Source organism: Tiliqua scincoides, chromosome 3, assembly GCF_035046505.1.
Source record: "Tiliqua scincoides isolate rTilSci1 chromosome 3, rTilSci1.hap2, whole genome shotgun sequence".
In the NCBI taxonomy this organism is placed as follows: Eukaryota; Metazoa; Chordata; class Lepidosauria; order Squamata; family Scincidae; genus Tiliqua; species Tiliqua scincoides.
This window is the reverse complement of record NC_089823.1, coordinates 216,620,037-216,642,244: the sequence shown is the minus strand read 5'-3', so window position 1 is coordinate 216,642,244 and position 22,208 is coordinate 216,620,037. Positions and strand designations below refer to the sequence as shown.

The window sequence follows — 22,208 nt, the reverse complement described above, 5'->3', positions numbered from 1 at the left end:
CAGTCAGATATTTATGGACCACAATTTCTAGGAAGTATAAATCTGATCCATTTACTCATGCCAAGATAATACTTTGGGTTTATCCTGAACTAAAAATAGAGAAGAAAATTTTTGTGTGTGGAAGAATTGGAAGGATAGAGTGAATTTTACTTAGGATCAATTAATTCAGGGGTCGGCAAACTTTTTGTTTGCCGACCATATGGGCAAAGCATAGGGGTTGGATATTTGGTGATGATATTTGGCAATGGTGTCATTGCCAAACTTCTGGGTTGGTGAGCTCAATGCTGTGGATATAGGAGGACTTCCTATAGGAGGACCACTTTCAAAGGTACCTCTTTGCTCAGTTAGCAGGAGAATTAGACTACTAAGGCCCAAATCCTAACCAACTTTCCAGCACTGACATAGCTGGGCCAATGGGGTGTGTGCTGCATTCTGCTATTGGGTGGCAATCACCGAGGCCTTCTCAAAGCAAGGTAATGTTTGTTCCCTTATCTTGGAGCTGTAATGTCTTTACCTCGGTACTGAAAAGTTGGTTAGGATTGCGCCCTAAGACATTAAAGGGACAACAAGACCCTCTTGGTATAAAGCTTCAAAGCAAAACTGTTTCATGCTACAGCAAATGCCACCAATGGTAGGATTTATAAATCATTAAATTATGAAATAAGAACATAAGAACATAAGAACAGCCCCACTGGATCAGGCCATAGGCCCATCTAGTCCAGCTTCCTGTATCTCACAGTGGCCCACCAAATGCCCCAGGGAGCACACCAGATAACAAGAGACCTCATCCTGGTGCCCTCCCTTGCATCTGGCATTCTGACATAACCCATTTCTAAAATCAGGAGGTTGCGCATATACATCATGGCTTGTACCCCATAATGGATTTTTCCTCCAGAAACTTGTCCAATCCCCTTTTAAAGGCGTCTAGGCTAGACGCCAGCACCACATCCTGTGGCAAGGAGTTCCACAGACCGACCACACCCTGAGTAAAGAAATATTTTCTTTTGTCTGTCCTAACCCGCCCAACACTCAATTTTAGTGGATGTCCCCTGGTTCTGGTATTATGTGAGAGTGTAAAGAGCATCTCCCTATCCACTCTGTCCATCCCCTGCATAATTTTGTATGTCTCAGTCATGTTCCCCCTCAGGCGTCTCTTTTCTAGGCTGAAGAGGCCCAAACGCCGTAGCCTTTCCTCATAAGGAAGGTGCCCCAGCCCCGTAAAAATGTATAGTTTACATTAATATTTCGGTACTATCTGATAAAGGTGCATCCAACATTGCATGCAGATTGCAGCTCAGTTTGTGTCTCTGAATATATAATATTCAAAATCAGCACAGTTGCACATATTACTAATTTAAATAGTATTCATCTGGAATAAAACATCCTTTGGCATTTGCTGTGTTTGAACTTTGAGGTCTGCTGGTTTAAAAATAGCTCACGGGGGGGGGGGGGAGAGATGTTTCTATTAGCTTAGGGGCCATCAGAAAAAACACAAACTTTCTGAATTTAATTAATCATGGCTTTAATACTATAGACTCATACTTGAGAGTAAGTGCCACTGTACCCAATTGGGCTTACTTCTCAGTAGACATGCATAGCAGTGTGCTGTAAATCTGAACTGAATTTTACTCTCGAACACACAAAAATTACAAATACTGTTGTGCAGCAGTAGCTCTGTGTGTAGAAGTTTTTCAAAAAAGCCCAGGTTTTCATGGCAGAGATAGATGGTCATTTGCATCTGAGTGCCAAGGTAATAAGATTTTTTGTGTGGTGCTGCAAGTTTTGAAATTGGCAGTGGTGTGCAGCATGCAATCGGCATAACAGAGGCATAATTGGGGGAGAGGGGAGGAACTGGGAAAGGGGAGAAGTTAGGAGGGGTGGATACTGTGGCAATGGCACACACTGGATCCTATCCCCTCTGTTCCAAAGCTCCCCACCCTTTTACTCTCCTTGGACACACACCACTAAACATGGTGGCGTCTATCTGGGGAGACCATAGGCGGCCCTAGGGCTTACTAGGAGGCAAGTATACATATTTTGTACTTACCTCCCATTTGCCCTCAGGCCACCCTCCCACCACTGGATGCAGTGTGGCTTTTTGGTGTGATTGCATTGTCCCAGCTGGCAGGGGATAGGATTGGGTTCCAAATTACTGAAATATTTCTGCTTCTGGGCAGGAGGTCTGGTCTAGAAGGTAGAGCCTCCGTCTGCCTGAAGATAAGGCCACCAGCACCGTGCGACCTTGAAGCAGCTGACAAGCTGAAGCCAAGCTATTCCATCTGCTTTGAGCGTGGGAGATGGAGGCCAGAATGTGAAGCCAGATCGGAATGAAACACCTGAATGTAGTGGTTCTTGAAAGAAAGAACCTTCTTTCAAATGGTAAAAATCCCTATTTAATAAGGGATTTAAATAAAAGCCTGCCTATGTAAACCGCCTTGAATAAAGTCTTGAATAAAGACCAAGAAAGGCGGTATATAAATACCTATTCTTCTTCTTCTTCTTCTTCTTCTTCTTCTTCTTCTTCTTATATGTAATTATAATGTATAATGTAATAATGTATAATGTATAATGTAATATATATATATATATTACATATATATATGTAATATATGTAATTTGCCATTTTTATCTGTTTTATTTTTCTTGCCATTTTTATCTGTTTTATTTTTCTTCCAAATATTTCGATTGTACAATTTAACATGTTGATCGAAAAACCAGCAACACTGAGAAACCAAGCCAGATGCCATTGTTATTTGTCCTGTAAACTCATTTACCCTTTTGCTGTGAGTAGGAGGTCCTTGATTGCCACCTGCTGGTAACAATTCTGAAATAAATAGCAACTTATTTTTAAGTCTGAAGTATGAACTCCATAAAGAAAAAATAAAGCACACATTGATGATTGTTCTGTTTTTTAGTATAATAAGAAAACTTAAAGAGCCCATTCCTATCCAACATTCCAGCACTGATGCAGCCGTACCAATGGGGTGTGTGCTGCATCCTGTGGTGGGAGGGCAGTCATGGAGACCTCTTCAATGTAAGGGAACATTTGAAATCAACACTGCATCAGTGCTGGAAAGTTGGAGAGGATTGGGCCCTTAGCATTTGTGTAAGTACTTTCTGACTGTGGAAAGTGCTTCTTGACCACTGTCCTTATAACAATTAAGGTATGCATTCCTGCTGAGGAGTTGAAGCTTAGAGGAAGTGGCTTGATTAAGGCCACTTATGGTGTAATCCTAGGTATGTCTACTCAGAAGTAAGCATGTTCAGTGGAGCTTTTTCTCAGGAGAGTGTGTATGTGATTGCATCTCTAGTGAGTTCATGGCAGAGCTGGAATTTGAACCTGAGAAATGTTGATTTGCAGCTCATAGTCCAGCCCTAGGACAGGGGCATCAAACTTAATAATAATAATAATAATAATAATAATAATAATAATAATAATAATAATAATAAACTTTATTTCTATCCCGCCCTTCTCCCCAAAGGGACCCAGGGTGGCTAACAACATATAAAACAGATTAAAACATAATTTCACAAACAGATAAAAACATATTAAAAAAACACATTAGCAGAACCCATAAAAACAGTAGTCAGATAAAAGTCAGAATAAAAGATCATAAAACAGCAGAGGAATCAGGCCTGTAAAAAAGCAACTAAAAGATGTATAAAAGATGTTAAAAAGGCCATGAAGTCAGAAGGCTTGGTTAAACAACAAGGTTTTCAGGCCTCGCCAAAAAGTCTCAAGAGAGGGAGCCATTCTCAAGTCAAGAGGAAGGGAGTTCCACAACGTTGGTGCCACTACCGAGAAGGACCTATTTCTTGCCGCCGCCCCACGTACCTCCTTAGGTGGTGGCACTTGTAAAAAGGCCTTCTCTGATGACCTGAGAGGACGAGCCGGATTGTACGGGAGTAGGCAATCTCTAAGATATCCTGGCCCAGAGCAGTATAGGGCTTTAAAGGTCAAAACCAGCACCTTGAATTGGGCCCGGAAACGAATGGGCAGCCAATGTAGCCCCCGGAGAAGTGGGCTGACAGAGTCAAACCCCCTAGCTCCAGTGACCACACGGGCCGCCGCATTCTGCACTAATTGCAGTTTCCGAACTGTCTTCGGGGCAGCCCCACATAAAGCGTGTTACAATAATCTAACCTCGATGTCACCGTAGCATGGATCACCGTGGCCAGGTCTGCACGATCCAAGTATGGACGCAGCTGGCGCACCAGCCGAAGCTGAGCGAAGGCCCCCCTAGCCACAGCCGCCACCTGGGAATCCAGGCGCAGCTGCGAGTCCAGGTGGACCCTCAAGCTGCGGACCTGCTCCTTCAGAGGGAGTGCAACCCCATTCAGAGCAAGCTGATAATCCAGCACCTGCATCGAGGATTTCCGAACCAGGAGAGCCTCTGTCTTATCCAGATTTAATTTCAGCTTGTTAGCCCCCATCCAGATCCTCACTGCTTCCAGACAGCGCTCCAGGCCCTCAACCGCCACCCTGGAGTCTGGAGGAAAGGAGAGATAAAGCTGGGTGTCATCCGCGTACTGATGACACCCCACTCCAAACCCCTGGATGACCTCTCCCAGTGGTTTCATGTAGAAATTAAATAGCATGGGGGACAGAATTGAACCCTGTGGCACCCCGCACCTCAATGGCCAGGGTGCCGAACAGGCATCCCCCAGCACCACCATCTGGGACCGACCTTCCAAGTAGGAGCGGAACCACCGCAAAACAGTGCCTCCAACTCCCAGCTCAGCCAATCGGCCCAGAAGGATACCATGGTCGATGGTATCGAAAGCTGCCGAGAGGTCCAGCAGGACCAACAGGGATGCACTCCCCCTGTCCAGTCCCCGGCGTAGGTCATCCACCAAGACGACCGAGGCAGTTTCCATCCCAAAGCCCGGCCTGAAACCAGATTGAAAAGGATCCAGATAATCCGCTTGTGTCATAAAATGGGCTGAATAGCATTCATGGCGCTTGCTGAGAACTTGTAGTGACATCATTAAGCAGGAAGTGATGTCATTAAGCAGATGATGGCCAGAACTAAGCACTTTGTTCTCACAGCAAGTTCCCTGCTGTCTGCTGGTGAAACTTGTCCTGATCCAATGATCCTCTTTGGTGTGTGGTAGAGGTGTTGCATTTGTGGAACATCCTGCTGGGTTCCCATGTAGAAACCAGCAACAGATTTACTGCTTTGCCTTCTGCATATGGACATCCGCCTGGGATTCACTGTGAAAGCAAGGAAAGAATCAATTCACAATTGTGGAGCTATGGATCTGTTTCCACTTGCTCATGGTGTCTGCTGTGCAGAAATGGGCACAAAGCATACCGTATTTTTCGCTCCATAAGATGCACCTGACCATAAGACGCACCTATTTTTTAGAGGAGGAAAACAGGAAAAAAAATATTCTGAACCAAATAGTGTAATAAAATATTTAATAAACTATAACAGAATAACATTTGAACCATGTAAAGTGAACAGCAGTCAACAGTGGCATTAAGAACCATTATCACTGTCATTAACAAATGGAGAGACTTAAAGGTTTGAGTACTCTAGTTTTCTGGAAACCCCAAGAACTCATCATTGCTAGAGTCAGAATTTATGAAGCTCATTTGCTCACAATCACTGACATCACTTTGTTCGCTGTCTTCATGTAAGATACCATCTTCACTTCCATCTAAGGCATTGCTAATGCCACATTTTTTGAATGACATTTTTTGAATGTGAGCATAAACTGGCGTGATCTCTCCCTTTATTAGGGTGAATGGGATCATAAACTGGCATGAAGATCCCCCCTTCATTAAGGTCTCCAACGTGCACTCTTTTTTGCAATATTCGCTCCATAAGACGCACACACTTCCCCCCCCCCACTTTTTTTGGGAGGGAATGCAGTGAAAAATACGGTAGGTGATACAGCGCAGACATCTACTACCGTTTCAGAAGGACTAGCCACATCATAAAGGAACGGCAAATGCATAGCCTCATCTTAAGGAAAGCATGAAGGTTTTCCTTTTCTAGCCCAAAATAGGCACTGCAGTCCAACATATCTCAATCCAAACCTTTTTGGGCACCATTTCAAATTGGGGAAGCCTATATTCACAACATGGTTGAAAGGGCTGCCCTTGACGATGTTCAGGATTAGATTGCAAGAATGAGTTTCTTTTGAGAATATTTTACTGTGGTTTCTTTGTCATAACCAGTGATACAGGTGCTCTAAAAGAAGAATCATTTATGATGTGACTGTGACAGGGGTAGGGGGGGAAGGAGGAAGAATGTTCCCTGCAGTTCCTAACTGGTTTTCCTTGCCCTCCTCCTTAGATGAAATATCTCCCCATAATCCAGAGTTCATATTATATATTCATAATGCTTATTGTAGTGGATATTTTAGATACTGTATATTGAATTACTTCGATATACAGTACAATATACAGGAGAACTCCACAGGTTAAACAGGAGTTTCCTTTTATGAAGTTCATTTATTTTTCACTAGAGGGTAGTAAAGTCACTCAGGATTCAAAACTGCCAATGAATTTCACTGAATGGGGAGACCAATCTCTCTCCATGCTCAGTTCTGAATGATATTTCCCAAGTTGTGACTACATGAAGGGCATAACTCAAAGAAAACTAAATGTTTTCAGTGCCAATGAAAGTAAAAGGATGTGCACTGTTAAGAATGTAGTCTCCACTGAAAACAGAGAGACTTACAGCCCAATCCTAAGGGCCCAATTCTGAGCCTCGAGCACCTGTCACCGCTGGCGCACACTGTTGCAAATGTGCTGTAAGGCACATTTGCGAGTCTTACCATAGTCCCAGCATCACAGCTAGGCCAGTGTGAGTCTGTGCTAGGCCAACTCTGATGTTGGGCCCACGGTCCTCCACCTGGAAGTTTGCTCAGACCACCAAGTGGTGAAGAGTTGAGTGGGGGCATGGGGAAGTGTTCTGGGACAGAAAGGAGGCATAGCTGAGGGGGGGAGCAGGGTAGAAGGGAGGGCAGTAGCAGCAGAGCTCAGCTCCACCGGATTCAGAGCCCTGTGTCAGGCCACGCAGAATGCCACGGGACTCCTTGATTCTGCGCCGGCTAAAGAGCAGCCACAGAATCGAGTAACCCCATTGAGGTGCTACTTTCCTTAGCTGGGGAAAGGGGACAAAAGTCCCTTTCCCCCAAGGAAATGCCTGCGGCTGCCATGTATGTTTAGGATGCTGTGGCAGCCAGTTTCAGCACTGCACCAGCCCCGTGTGCTGGGCAGCTCAGCACATCGCCCCCTCCAATGTAGCCATGCCACCACAGTGCAAACTGCATCCTATGGGGAGAACAGTCACAGAGGTCTCCTCCAGGGAAAGGAACAACGGGGTAAGTCTCTGTTCGTCCAATGGGTAACCTAGATCTGTGCCAGCTACTTTGCTGGTGCAGGTCCAAGACGAGTAATGGAGAGGGAATGGGGAGAAAATGGGGCAAGGATATTGATGCAAGTCACAGCTGCTGATATATGCCCCCTTCTGCCCACTGTTTCTTCTTAGACACTCCCCTGTTTCTCCCCCTTCCTCCCCTGTTCCATCCACATTCCACCCCCCCCCCCACTGTTGGCTCTTACTGGTTCCAGTAGGGGCAGTGGGCTCTGGCAGTGTCACTGCAGCACTGCTGCCTCTTGTGGTGGTGCTCACAAATGGCTGCTGACGGCACACTGTCTGCACCATCAGCAACCATTTTATGCCAGCAGACCCATGTTCCGTTGTCAAAACTATCCATACACCAGTCTCAGGTTAAGCATATTTTAATCTCTATTGAGAACAATAGAAATTAAGCATGTGAATTGCACCGTAAACATTTTAAACCATGTACTTGTGAGTGGTTGAAATATTTTGCATCTTTTAATTATAACACCTCATAGTATTCTGATTTTTAAAAAATGAGGAGCACTCCACTGCTATTCCACCATCTCTGTGTACCATTTCTTTAAAATTGGCTGAGCAGGAAGGTTTCTGAGAGTTCCCAGTATCCTCCCTGCCTGACTTGCTTTGAAGAAGGAGTGATGGGAGTGGTGAGGGAGAGGATGCAGCAGCAGCAGCAGCAATGATCACAGTCCTCCTATGCTGTTTCTTAAAATGAGTCATTTGGGGAGGTTGCATCAGACGTGCAAAGAGGCAATTATTGCAATCCACCCAGCTTCAATGGTGGTAGTCTGGGAAGTGCTGGCATGGTGAACTGGCAAGGGGGTTGTGCGAGATACAGCTGACTTCAGGCTGACACCCTCCCCAGTAACCCTTGGATGGGAAGTCCTAATAGTGGCCATCATCAATGATGTTCAGCTGTGGATATGCAGTGTGGATAAGCAATGAGTGGTTGATGTTCGGCTGATGTCTCCTTTGTGAAAAAGAGGAACACAGCAACAGCTGCCACCAACCATGGCAAGCCTTCTGGCCAGATTGTTAGCTGTGTCAGAATGTTCAAAACATTTAACATGCACTGTCATCATGTTGCCAACAATGCTCATTCACATGTGTGTCCTACACGTGTCACACACACAATAACTAAATGGGGAGATTAGCATAATTTCAGAGCGAGAGGTCAAATTTAGCAGTGTCGCAGTTTTTGGATCCTTGGCGTAGGTGAGCAGTGCAAATAACCTCAGAGTGCCTCAAAAATTAGGCTACCTACCAGTAACCATAAGACTGAGCTTTTCAGAAGATGTTTATTAAAGAAATGTAGATAACAGTAAAAGACATGTTTACTTTCAATTACTTTGCTTAAGGTCAGATTCTGAGCTTCAAATGACAGAAGAAATACTTAGTTGGAGAAGGTGACTGAATCTTTTGGGGAATTGAGAGAGAGAGAGAGAGCTATTATGAAGGTCAAAAGGAGGAGCGATTTACCAATCCTTTTCTGCTGGTGTTTTGAGATTCCAGTTCCAGAGGAGGATAATACATAGACTACAAAGATGCTCCTTAGCAAGACCCAAAATGGAGGAGCTGTCTTACTGAGAAAGAAACCTGAAGAGCAGAAGCAAGGGCACTCCCAGAGGTTTTAGGAGTGACCAATAAATGGAAGAGAAAGAAGATCCAAAATGCAACATGGGCATCTCTGCTAGAGAAAGAGATGAGTTCAAACTCGCTTTAAATTCTGCTGAAAATGAACTTGAAATTGGTTGCGGTATTTTTTTTAGAAACCACAAAGCACCATTTATCACAGAAGCCTCCTCCCTCTTGCCTTTTTAAAATTGGCATTGCTGACATCTTGGCTTTAACTGCATTGTTTGCTGATTACATGAGGGCTCTACTGACTATTCTGAAAGCCCTGCCATCTGCTGTACAGCTATGCTAGGAATGAACTTGAAATGGGCTGGTGCATGCCTGGATAACTGCACAACTATAGCCTTCATCTTTGTCTGGGTGCTGTATAGTGGAGGAGGAAAGCCCATGGTTTGTGAGAAACCAAACCTGGAGGTGACCTCAAAGAAGGTAGACAATGTTGCCCACAGTCTGGTATTTGATAACTTAAGTACTGGAGAAATGATACAAGTGAAGACATTCTTGCAACAGAACCTGGGAGTGCCACTAGTAGATGCTCCTGAAGCTAAAACATCTGACAACTGCACTTATTCCATTGTCCTGCAGTTGCCCCCCAAAACAGAGGTACTGGAGTTCCTGGACCACCAAGGCATCAAACCCACACAACAAGGTCTGGCTGTGGTGTATTTTGGAAATCAGAGAGCTCCAAATGTAACAGAGTATGTGGTAGGTCCTCTTCCAGAGCCAACCTACCACAAAGACATCACAGTACAGAAGTATGGAGGGATGTTGCCTTATAACCGAAGGCTATTTTTGGGAACTGAGACAAAAGAAATTTATGGGTTTCTGAAGAATGAGGAATATCCCAAGAATCCAAACTTTATGAACAAGGTTATTGTTTACAATGAAACCAACCTGATATACACCGGTGGAATCCCACCAGGGCTAAAATCAGGAGATCGCAAAATATGGGTGTCTCATGTCCAGAATGTGTCTGGCTATTATGTACACCCAACTGGATTGGAGGTGCAGGTGGATTTCAGTAATCTAGATGCTTCTCAGTGGAAAGTACTCAAAGTGTTCTATAATGGACAATACTTTGAGAACATGGAAGATCTTGAGAGTCAGTTCAATCAGGGACATGTCAAAGTGGACAAAGTTAGAAAGGCTCCTTCTGATGGGGGATACTCATCACTGAAGCAGCGTGTTCCACACACAGGACCAGGTCCATTGCACTATGAACCTCGTGGACCACGCTACCGCATCAGGAATAACCAAGTTGACCACGTCCTGGAGTTTTGCCTTTGGGATGGAGGCAAACAGGGTCCCCCGTGTCTTTGACATCAGGTTTAAGGGGGAGAGAATCGTCTATGAGTTAAGCTTGCAAAATGCAAGTGCCATCTGTGGCTCCAACAGTCCCTCACCAATGCAGGCCAGATACATGGATTTAAGCTTTGGTCTTGGAAATGATGCCTTCACACTTATTCTGGGCATTGATTGTCCTTACTTAGCTTGGACAGACTTGGACAGACACTATTTGTTTGCTTCCACATTACCTGTCACTCACTAAAATTGCATCTGCATTTTTGAATTGAATTCAGAGATACCTGTGAGACGTCATTTTGACAGGGCACAGAATCCCTTTTATGGAGGGTTGGCTGATTCAGTTCTTGTCTTCAGGAGCATATCTACAGTTGGTAACAATGATTACCGTATTTTTCGCTCCATAAGACGCACGTTTCTTCATCTTATGTGGGGGGGAAAGTGGGGAGGAAAGTGTGTGCGTCTTATGGAGCGAATAGTGGGGGCAAGGTCTGCACTGGGGGCAAGGTCCTCATTTGCACAGGCGCCACAGGGGGAGGGCAGGCTTACTTTAAAAGTAAGTTTTCCTCCTCTAAAAACTAGGTGCATCTTATGGTCAGGTGCGTCTTATGGAGCAAAAAATACGGCATATCTGGGATTTTATATTTTGCCAAAACGGAGCTGCTGGGTTCAGGGTTCATGCCAGTGGGTACATCCAGTCTTCGTTTTTCTTTGAGGATGCCTCAGAATTTGGCAACAGAGTTGAAAAGTGGACACTGGGAACAATTCACACTCACAATATTAACTTCAAAGTGGATATGGATGTTGGTGGTAAGTGTCTTTTTTTATTTCAGGAAATGAATTAACTTCTATTCTTGTTTAGTGACTTGCTTGTGGGCAACTAACAGCTTCACTTTTTAGCATTTCTGGGTGCTGTTTCTAAGCTTCATGTTTTTAAGCTTCAAGTGTTCTAATGGAAAACTATTTTCATCAATATGAAGCATCCTGCTGGATCAGGCGATGGACCTGTTTAGCCCATTATTCTGTTAGCCGCAATGCCTATTCTCTGGAAAGATCCACATATATGCTTTTCTCTCCTACATCTTCTTTTTCTGTGGCTGCCCTGAAGGTGACACTGAAGGTCTACTGCCACTAGATGCAGCAGTAGTGCATAGTCATTATGGCCAGGAGCCATTGATATACTTCTCCTCCATGAAGTTGTTCAATCTAAAACCATTGAAATGAGTGGCTGTCACCAGACCGTTTTGCAATGAATTCCAGAGACTAATTATGTTCTTGCTGAATAATTATCTCCTTTTTCCATCCCAGTTACTGAGTAGTTTGTAAACTTAAAATGATAGAGATTCCTTTCACAATAGTATGTATATCTGTGTTCTAGATATGGCACTGTTTTCTTCCCTGGAACTATAGCCCATATTTATGGCCTCCTTGCTACAGTACTCATGATCCCTGTACTCTTTCAGTTCTCTCCCCCCCCCCCAGCTTCTTTGATGTTTCAGGCTCATAACAACCTGCTGAGACATCCTGCTACAATAGATGTACTCCTGAGACTCTTTGAATCCAGCGCCATTGCTGGAAAGCAACATAACACTGCTGATAAGGTCATTTTGTGGATTGCCTCTTTTCATGTCTGGTGTCCCCCAGAACAATAGATAATAGCCAACCCTGCTGTGGGAATCTGCATGCAACAGAGAATTGGACATCCAACAGCCCACCTAACCAGGGGCAGGTTACAATGCTAGATAGTAAGCCATCTAGTTTGATGGACCAATGGCATGCATCAAATCTCATTTTATAAGGTCTCTCACACAGCACAATGCTATTGATTTCTCCCTCCACCCCATACACAAACGCAGCCATGCCACCAGAGCACATGTTGCATCCAATGAGGCAGTCCTGGAGGGCTTAAGTTGTCACATTTCTGAGATCGCCTGTGTCCTACTTCTGTTTGTTTCCAGTGGAATCTCCACTGGTTTATGGGCCAGGGATCCTGGGAGTATGGCTCCCGAAGGCAATATCCTCTGTCCAAGCTTCCAGCTTTGGTGGTGGCAGCGAAAGCTATAGTTTTTCCTAACAGATTTTATTCTGATCAGGAAAAAGAGGAAAGTAGAGAGTGAGAAAGAAAGGAGTATAGCTGTTAGGCACTCCACACATTTTGCCCTCCCTCCCTCCTCCCCCATTCTTCCTCCAACACGAGAGTCTCTTGGGAGTTTGCAAATTCATCACAACGTAATCATGGTGCATCAATAGGAGCTTACTTTTCGAAAGTGCTGTCTTTTCAAACCAATTCTCATGCCTTTCTCCATAGTAACAGAGCACCTTCCCTATACATTTCTGTCTTTGGACAGCATGGTGGACTCTTGGCTCCATGAGAAAACTGATCATAAAGATCATGACATTTTTATTTGGTTGCTTTCCAACATAAATGACACAGCCCAAACTAGCAGGTAGTGACCACCACGAACCAGGAACTTCCCAGCTCAATCCCCATGGGAAACCTGAAGATTTATCAATTTTCCATATGGCTTTCCCCAAATTTCCACTTATGAACATGTATGTGAAGGAGGGAGGATATTACCTGGATACATATTGAGCATTTTACCTGCCCTTACATATAGCTGTTCAAGTAAGATTACTGTAGATAGTATCAAATTGTGCAGCCTGAGACTAATTAAATGAGAGAAAAAAATGTCTAAATGTCATGGATACATCCATTAATTGTGTAATTGCATTTTCTGCTGTCTCTGTATATAACTTTTTCAGAACAAACTTTGTAGTGGTGGTTGCTAAAGGCAAGAGTATTATTCAGAATTGAAATTTACATAATAGGTCTCCACCTATACTCATTTTAATACTGCCCTCCTCTGAGACTCCAAGTATCAACCTGCATTTGCCCCAGTAGTCCATAAAGCATGAGGAACCTGCTTTACCATACCACGGAAAATGAACTGGAGATTGGCTTGTGTACTCCTGGCTATCTGCACAACTATAGTCATCCTAGTCTGGGCATTCAAAAGTGGAGAAGGGAAGCCAATGTTATGTGAGAAACAGCAAATGGAGGTGTCCTCAAAGGAGACAGAAAATGATGCCCACAGTCTGGTATTTGATGACTTAAGTCCTGGAGAGATGATACAGGTGAAGAGCTACTTGCAACAGAACCTGGGAGTGCCATTAATAGATGCTCCTGAAGCTAAATCATCTGACAACTGCATTTATTCCATCGTCCTACAGTTGCCCCCCAAAACAGAGGTACTGGAGTTCCTGGACCACCAAGGCATCAAACCCACACGACAAAGTCTGGCTGTGGTGTATTTTGGAAATCAGAAAGCTCCAAATGTAACAGAGTATGTGGTAGGTCCTCTTCCAGAGCCAACCTACCATAAAGACGTCACAGTACAGAAGTATGGAGGGAAGTTGCCTTATAACCGAAGGTTTTTATTGGAAACTGAGACAAAAGAAATTTATGGGTTTCTGAAGAATGAGGAATATCCCAAGGCTCCAAACTTTATGAACAAGGTTATTGATTACAATGGAACCAACCTGATATACACTGGTGGAATCCCACCAGGGCTAAAATCAGGAGATCGCAAAATATGGGTGTCTCATGTCCAGAATGTGTCTGGCTATTATGTACACCCAACTGGATTGGAGGTGCAGGTGGATTTCAGTAATCTAGATGCTTCTCAGTGGAAAGTACTCAAAGTGTTCTATAATGGACAATACTTTGAGAACATGGAAGATCTTGAGAGTCAGTTCAATCAGGGACATGTCAAAGTGGTCAAAGTTAAAAAGGCTCCTTCTGATGGGGGATACTCATCGCTGAAGCAGCGTGTTCCACACACGGGACCAGGTCCATTGCACTATGAACCTCGTGGACCACGCTACCGCATCAGGAATAACCAAGTTGACTTCATGTCCTGGAGTTTTGCCTTTGGGATGGATGCATATGGTGGGCCCCGTGTCTTTGACATCAGGTTTAAGGGGGAGAGAATCGTCTATGAGTTAAGCTTACAAGATGCAAGTGCTATCTATGGCTCTAACAGTCCCTCACCAATGCAGGCCAGATACATGGATTTAAGTTTTGGTCTTGGAAATGATGCCTTTACACTTATTCCGGGCATTGATTGTCCTTACTTAGCTACCTACTTGGACAGATACTATTTGTTTGCTTCCACATTACCTGTCACTCACAAAAATTCCATCTGCATTTTTGAACAGAATTCGGAGGTGCCTTTGCGACGCCATTTTGACAGGGCACAGAATCCCTTTTATGGAGGGTTGGCTGATTCAGCTCTTGTCTTCAGGAGCATATCTGCAATTGATAACTATGACTATGTCTGGGATTTTATGTTTCACCAAAATGGAGCTGTTGGGGTCAAGGTTCATGCCAGTGGGTACATCCAGTCTTCGTTTTTTGGGGGGGATGCCTCAGAATTTGGCAACAGAGTTGAAAAGTGGACACTGGGAACAATTCACACTCACAATATTAACTTCAAAGTGGATATGGATGTTGGTGGTAAGTGTCTTTTTTTATTTCAGGAAATGAATTAACTTCTATTCTTGTTTAGTGACTTGCTTGTGGGCAACTAACAGCTTCACTTTTTAGCGTTTCTGGGTGCTATTTCTAAGCTTCATGTTTTTAAGCTTCAAGTGTTCTAATGGAAAACTATTTTCATCAATATGAAGCATCCTGCTGGATCAGGCGATGGACCTGTTTAGCCCATTATTCTGTTAGCCGCAATGCCTATTCTCTGGGAAGATCCACATATATTATTCTTGTTTAGTGACTTGCTTGTGAGCAACTAATAGCTTCACTTTTTAGCGTTTCTGGGTGCTATTTCTAAGCTTCATGTTTTTAAGCTTCAAGTGATCCAAAGAAAAACTATTTTCATCAATATGAAGCATCCTGCTGGATCAGGCGATGGACCTCTTTAGCCCATTATTCTGTTAGCCGCAATGCCTATTCTCTGGGAAGATCCACATATATGCTTTTCTCTCCTACATCTTCTTTTTCTGTGGCTGCCCTGAAGGTGACACTGAAGGTCTACTGCCACTAGATGCAGCAGTAGTGCATAGTCATTATGGCCAGGAGCCATTGATATACTTCTCCTCCATGAAGTTGTTCAATCTAAAACCATTGAAATGAGTGGCTGTCACCAGACCGTTTTGCAATGAATTCCAGAGACTAATTATGTTCTTGCTGAATAATTATCTCCTTTTTCCATCCCAGTTACTGAGTAGTTTGTAAATTTAAAATGATAGAGATTCCTTTCACAATAGTATGTATATCTGTGTTCTAGATATGGCACTGTTTTCTTCCCTGGAACTATAGCCCATATTTATGGCCTCCTTGCTACAGTACTCATGATCCCTGTACTCTTTCAGTTCTCTCTCTCCCCCCCCCCAGCTTCTTTGATGTTTCAGGCTCATAACAACCTGCTGAGACATCCTGCTACAATAGATGTAGTCCTGAGACTCTTTGAATCCAGCTCCATTGCTGGAAAGCAACATAACACTGCTGATAAGGTCATTTTGTGGATTGCCTCTTTTCATGTCTGGTGTCCCCCAGAACAATAGACAGTAGCCAACCCTGCTGTGGGAATCTGCATGCAACAGAGAATTGGACATCCAACAGCCCACCTAACCAGGGCAAGGGGCAGATTAAAATGCCAGATGGTTGTAAGCCATCTAGTTTGATGGACCAATGGCATGCATCAACCCTCATTTTATAAGGTCTCTCACATAGCACAATTGTATTGATTTCTCCCTCTGCCCCATACACAAACGCAGCCATGCCACCAGAGCACATGTTGCATCCAGTGGGGGAGAGCAGTCCTGGAGGTCTCCTCTGTTTAACATTTTAATCCTAACCAACTTTCCCGCACTGACACAGCTGTGCCAATAGGGCATGTGCTGCATCCTGCAGTTGGGTGGCAGTCATGGAGACCTCCTCAAAGTAAGGAAATGTTTGTTCCCTTACCTTGGGGCTGGAACGTTGGTTAGGATTGTGCCCTGTGGCACCTAGATAGGTTTACTTGATTCTGATTTTGCTGGTGCATGTCTGAGTGGACCTGATGGATCAAGGCCTGGAAGTGGGATCACATATTGTCAGTACCGCTGTCTCTGATAACATCCCCATTCCGCCACAGTCTCCTCCTTTTTCCTTCCCTTCCCTGTCCCTTGCTGCCTGCTCACCGCTATCTTCTCAACCCCCTCACTGACTTAGCTGTGCCAGGGGTTGAAGCTTCCTGTAGTGGCGGCTCAACTTCTCCAAAAAGCATGTCACCTTTTACAACAGCTAGTTGTACAACACTAGTCCCAGCACCAACAGACCCTATTATAATTGGGCTGACTAGTATGGTAAGTATGTTTAGTAGTATGGGAAACAGTTGATGTTTTAATGAAAAGGAGCATTGCCCACCCTTCTCACAGCATGTCTAACCGAGAACATGGCACAGTGTGAGCAAACCATGATCAGTTAATCACATCAGGGAAATTTGTTTTATTTTGCTTCTTGCCTTTTGATTTTTTCTTGCCGTTTGCCTTTTGAAATGAATGCAAACCACACTCTCTCTTGCTCTACCTTTTTTGCTGTTTGATAAGTGCCTTTCTTTGATCCTTTGCATCCTCCCTTTTTACTGCTTTGTTCCTTCAGCCCTTTAATGAAACCCTTATATTTGTTCACCAATTCACCTGCCTAATATTGGGTTAAAGAAGCAAGTTGTCGCATTTCTGAGATTGCCCACGTCCTACTACTGTTTGTTTCCAGAGGAATCTTCACAGGTTTCACAGCTTTGGTGGTGGCAGCGAAAGCTATGTTTTTCCCAAAAGATTTTATTCTGATCAGGAAAAAAAGGAAAGTAGAGAGTGAGAAAGAAAGGAGTATTGCTAACTGCTAGGCACTCCACACATTTTGCCCTCCCTCCCTCCTCCCCCATTCTTCCTCCAAGACAAGAGTCTCTTGGGACTTTGCAAATTCATCACAACGTAATCATGGTACATCAATAGGGGCTTACTTTTCGAAAGTGCTGTCTTTTCAAACCGATTCTCATGCCTTTCTCCATAGTAACAGAGCACCTTCCCTATGCATTTCTGTCTTTGGACAGCATGGTGGACTCTTGGCTCCATGAGAAAACTGATCATAAAGATCATGACATTTTTATTTGGTTGCTTTCCAACATAAATGACACAGCCCAAACTAGCAGGTAGTGACCACCATGATCCAGGAACTTCCCAGCTCAATCCCCATGGGAAACCTGAAGATTTGTTATCAATTTTCCATATGGCTTTCCCCAAATTTCCACTTATGAACATGTATGTGAAGGAGGGAAGATACTACCTGGTTGCATATTGTGCATTTTACCTGCCTTTACGTATAGCTGAAGGCAGCTCATCTGAGAGAAGGAAAACTCTGATCTCAAACCTCCACTGCCTTGTGGCTACATCCAGTTATGGAAAAGGCTTCAGGAGTCAACCTCGAGGCAAAATCCGGAGCCGGAGTCCCTGAGGCAGTTCATGGCTGAACACAGTCATGTTCTGGCAACTCCTGCGACGCCTCTGGAACCAACCTTATTGGCCTCTGCCTTTCCATTGGACAATCTCAGCGACGTGGAGAGGGGGGATTTGCTGCATGGGTAACAGCCTATCCTCCATACCTACTTTACCCAGGCTTCGTGCACTGGAGAGGACACTCTGTTCCAGAACCACCATTCAGAGCGTGACACCATAGTCTTCCGAGACTGAAGGATGCCTAGGAGGAACGTATAGCTGTTCAAGATTACTGTAGATAGTATCAAATTGTGTCGCCTGAGACTAATTAAGCCGCCCTGAGTCCCTTTGGGGAGAAGGGCGGGGTATAAATAAAGTTTATTATTATTATTATTATTATTATTATTATTATTATTATTATATGAGAAAAAAGATGTATGAATGTCATGGATAAATCCATTAATTGTGCATTTTCTGCTGTCTATTTACATAACTTTTTCAGAATAAACTTTGTGGTGTTTCTTGCTAAAGGCAAGAGTAATATACAGGATTGAAATTTACATAACAGGTCTCCACCTACACTCATTTTAACATTCCCCTCCTCTGGGACTCCAAGTACATAAATCGTTGATTCAACCTGCATTTACCCCAGTGTTCCGTAAAGCATGAGGAACCTGCTTTACCATACCACGGAAAATGAACTGGAGATTGGCTTGTGTACTCCTGGCTATCTGCACAACTATAGTCATCCTAGTCTGGGCATTCAAAAGTGGAGAAGGGAAGCCAATGTTATGTGAGAAACAGCAACTGGAGGTGTCTTCAAAGGAGACAGAACATGATGCCTACAGTCTGGTATTTGATGACTTAAGTCCTGGAGAGATGATACAGGTGAAGAGCTACTTGCAACAGAACCTGGGAGTGCCATTAGTAGACCATCCTCAAGCCAAGGTATCTGACAACTGCATTTATTCCATTATCCTTCAGTTGCCCCCCAAAGAAGAGGCACTAAACTACCTGGACAATCAAGGTATCAGACCCACACGACAGGCTCTGGCAGTGGTCTATTTTGGAAACCAGAAAGCCCCTAATATAACAGAGTATGTGGTGGGTCCTCTTCCAGAGCCAATGTATCACCAAGATGTCACAGTGCAGAAGTATGGAGGGAAGTTGCCTTATTACCGAAGAGTTCTTTTTAGAACTGAGAGGGACGAAATGAATAATTTTTTGAAGAATAAGGAATTCACCAAGGCTCCAAATTTTATGCATAAGGCTATTGATTATAATGGAATCAACCCGATACCTGCGGGATTGCCACCAGGATTAAAATCAGGAGACCGCAAAATATGGCTAACTCTTTACCAGAATGTCTCTGGCTACATCTTGCACCCAATTGGATTGGAGATGCAGATGGATGTCAGTAGTCTGGATCCTTCTCAGTGGAAGGTACTCAAAGTGTTCTATAATGGGCAATACTTTGAGAGTATGGAAGATCTTGAGAGTCAATTCAATCAGGGACAAGTCAAAGTGGACAAAGTTAAAAAGGCTCCTTCTGATGGGGGATTCTCATCATTGAAGCAGCGAGTTCCACATACGGGACCAGGTCCATTGCACTATGAACCTCGTGGACCACGCTACCGCATCAAGAAAAACCATGTTGAATACATGTCCTGGAGTTTTGCCTTTGGGATGGATGTATATAAGGGCCCCCATGTCTTTGACATCAGGTTTAAGGGGGAGAGAATCGTCTACGAGTTAAGCTTGCAAGATGCAAGTGCCATTTATGGTTGTAACAGTCCAGCATCAATGATGACCAGATACATGGATATAAGCTATGGTCTTGGATATGATGCCTCCACACTTATTCAGGGCATTGATTGTCCTTACTTAGCTACCTATTTGGACAGACACTATTTCTTTGATTCTGCATTACCTGTCACTCACAAGAATTGCATCTGCATTTTTGAGCAGAATTCGGAGATGCCTGTGCGACGCCATTTTGACAGGGCACAAAATCCCTTTTATGGAGGGTTGGTTGATTCAGTTCTGGTTTTCAGATCCATTACTTCAGCTGAAAATTATGATTATGTCTGGGATTTTATGTTTCACCAAAACGGAGCTGTTGGTGTCAGGGTCTCTGCCAGTGGGTACATTCAGTCTTCGTTTTTCTTTGGGGATGCCTCAGAATTTGGCAACAGAGTTGAAAAGTGGACACTGGGAGCGATACACACTCACAATATTAATTTCAAAGTGGATATGGACGTCGGTGGTAAGTATCTGTCTTTTGTTCTTTTTTCCCCTTTTATTTTCAGGAAATGAATTAATTTCTATGCTTGTTTACTGAATTGCTTGGTGACAACTAACAGTTCCACTGTGAAGAGTTTCTGGACACTATTTTCATACTCTGTATCAGACAGGGGTTCCCTAGTTCCATCAATAACATCAGTTGATCAGGCTATAGCGTAGTCTAGCCCAGTATTCTGCTACCCACAATGTCCAATTCACTGTGTCTGGGAAGCCCACATGTAGCAGAGAAAGGTGTAAATCTTTTTTCCATGGCTACCTTGAATGAGGTATTGGAGGCATACTGTCCCTATACTCAGAGGTAGTTCATAGTCATTATGATCAGGAGCCATTGATAGACCTGTCCATGAGCATGTTCAATCTTTTTTATATATTGTATATTTCAATCTGAATTTTAAGCCGCCTTTGGCATTTCCTGTGGCATAGGAAAAGTGAAATTAAAATTTTCCAAATAAATAAATAAACTACTTCTATAACCATGAAACCAGTGGCCATCACCACATCTTGTGGCAATGGGATTCCAGAAACAAACTATGTGCAAAGTGAAGAATTACCTCCTTTTGCCCATTCGGTTCATGGAGGATTCTTTAAATATAAAATGAGGGAAAGGGATTCCTTGTGTAGTTGTATTTCTGTGTTCAAGAAATAGCACCAACTTCTTCTCTGGAACTCAGTGATGTAAAGTGAGGTCCAGGCCCAGGATGGCACAGCCACTTGAACACTCCAGTGGCGTAGCTAAGGGGGTTCATGGGGTAGCAGTTGAACCGGGCAACAAGCTTTAGGGGGGCAACAAGCTGAGCTTGACACTAGTGGTCAAAATTGTGGAAAAATTGCTATGTATGAATAATACCATCATGTTATATATCATTGGAAAGGTAATTTAATGCAGAATGCAATTAAACAAACTACATTAGAATATCTATATTCTATCAAAAGTTATGTCCAGTTAACCGGAAAATGAAAACACAACTGCCTTAAAGAACAAAAAGTGGATTTCTTTAACTCAAAACAGACCTATGAGACTGATTGTTCTAATATCTAATGAGATGCTATTATGATACTGCCTGGAACCAATAAGGTGTTAATATGAGTCAACTCTCATATCCATGTATGCTCCATACAGCTGCTCCTGCTAACTGGTAAAGAGGCACTTTTTCAAGTGGTTCTCCTCTTATATTTAGCAAGGAGAGAATAACCGTCCTCTTCACTCCAGCACAATGTCTCAATAAGGGGCACAATGTAACGATAAGGGGCACACTTTTTATTTATTTACTTAATTAAATTTGATTTTGTTGTGGAAGGGGGGCTACAAAACCTTCTTGGATTCCAGGTAGCAGATAGGAGCTATGCCACTAGCTGGGGGAGTTGGCAGACCAAGTGGGTGGTGAACTGCTGGGGGGAGGAGGCAGGTTCCCCCCCCCCCCCAGTTTGCACTTTTCAAAAAGCCCAGGCATGATGTCACCTCTTGGTTGTGACATCACTTCCGGGGCAACATTTTGAGCTCTGCACCAGGCTACACATTCATTAGCAATGCCACTGGAACGCTCCCCCTCTTCTTGAACACTTTCACCTCTTCTTCCCCTGCTCAGAGCTGGGGAGAACTTAGCAGCACACCCCCTGAGGCATAGCTGCCTCCCCTGGTGCTTTAGAGTCTCTTTGTGCAAGCTCTCTGCTGTTTTCATGGCTTTCTTTGAACTGAATAGAGGCAACTCTCCCTGTTGCATCTGCCGGATGCAGGCACCCTGCCTGTTTTTCATTGGAAGATAGCCTTGTTTGCAGCCTAACCAGCTGATGCAGTTCTGCACGCTGCCTCTCCAGCGATTGCTGACAAAGACACCCTGCCTATTTTTAATTGAAAGCCAGCCATGATTACAGCAATCTGCTGCTACCTGTCTCCCTGTGTATTGTAATGTGTGTGTTTACTGCTTAAGCCATTTCTGCCCAACGCTGCATATATGCATCAGGGACCAAATGTGTACAGCTGTGGGCTGGGCAAAAATGGGTCAACTCACTGACTATGCTGGAGAAGCAAGCCGCAGTGCAGAAGGGCAAGGTACTTTCTTTTTTAATTGCTGGAACGTGGTGAGACTCAGCCTCCCCTGA

General features: G+C 43.9%; 2 protein-coding genes and 1 pseudogene across 2 annotated transcripts; all 3 read left to right on the top strand.

Annotated features, from left to right (window-relative positions):
- The first annotated feature begins 9,308 nt into the window (after positions 1-9,308).
- LOC136645299 (primary amine oxidase, lung isozyme-like) lies at positions 9,309-12,390 on the top strand (annotated as a pseudogene).
- Positions 12,391-13,259: 869 nt separating this feature from the next.
- On the top strand, positions 13,260-15,373 carry LOC136645298 (amine oxidase [copper-containing] 3-like). Its single transcript, XM_066621532.1, has 2 exons — positions 13,260-14,832; positions 15,177-15,373. Exons 1-2 carry the CDS (start codon positions 13,260-13,262, stop codon positions 15,371-15,373), a joined length of 1,770 nt encoding a protein of 589 aa, XP_066477629.1.
- Positions 15,374-18,500: 3,127 nt separating this feature from the next.
- On the top strand, positions 18,501-21,733 carry LOC136645297 (amine oxidase [copper-containing] 3-like). Its single transcript, XM_066621531.1, has 3 exons — positions 18,501-20,067; positions 21,407-21,435; positions 21,695-21,733. Exons 1-3 carry the CDS (start codon positions 18,501-18,503, stop codon positions 21,731-21,733), a joined length of 1,635 nt encoding a protein of 544 aa, XP_066477628.1.
- The last annotated feature ends 475 nt before the right edge of the window (positions 21,734-22,208 follow it).

Excerpts from the sequence above, each read along its gene's own strand:
- LOC136645298 (XM_066621532.1), top strand. The coding sequence starts at position 13,260 with ATGAACTGGAGATTGGCTTGTGTACTCCTGGCTATCTGCACAACTATA. Across the intron at positions 14,833-15,176 it reads AGTGGATATGGATGTTGGTG|CTTCAAGTGATCCAAAGAAA; the intron begins GTAAGTGTCTTT and ends CATGTTTTTAAG.
- LOC136645297 (XM_066621531.1), top strand. The coding sequence starts at position 18,501 with ATGAACTGGAGATTGGCTTGTGTACTCCTGGCTATCTGCACAACTATA. Across the intron at positions 20,068-21,406 it reads CAAAGTGGATATGGACGTCG|GGGGGCTACAAAACCTTCTT; the intron begins GTGGTAAGTATC and ends TTGTTGTGGAAG. Across the intron at positions 21,436-21,694 it reads AAAACCTTCTTGGATTCCAG|AGCTGGGGAGAACTTAGCAG; the intron begins GTAGCAGATAGG and ends TCCCCTGCTCAG.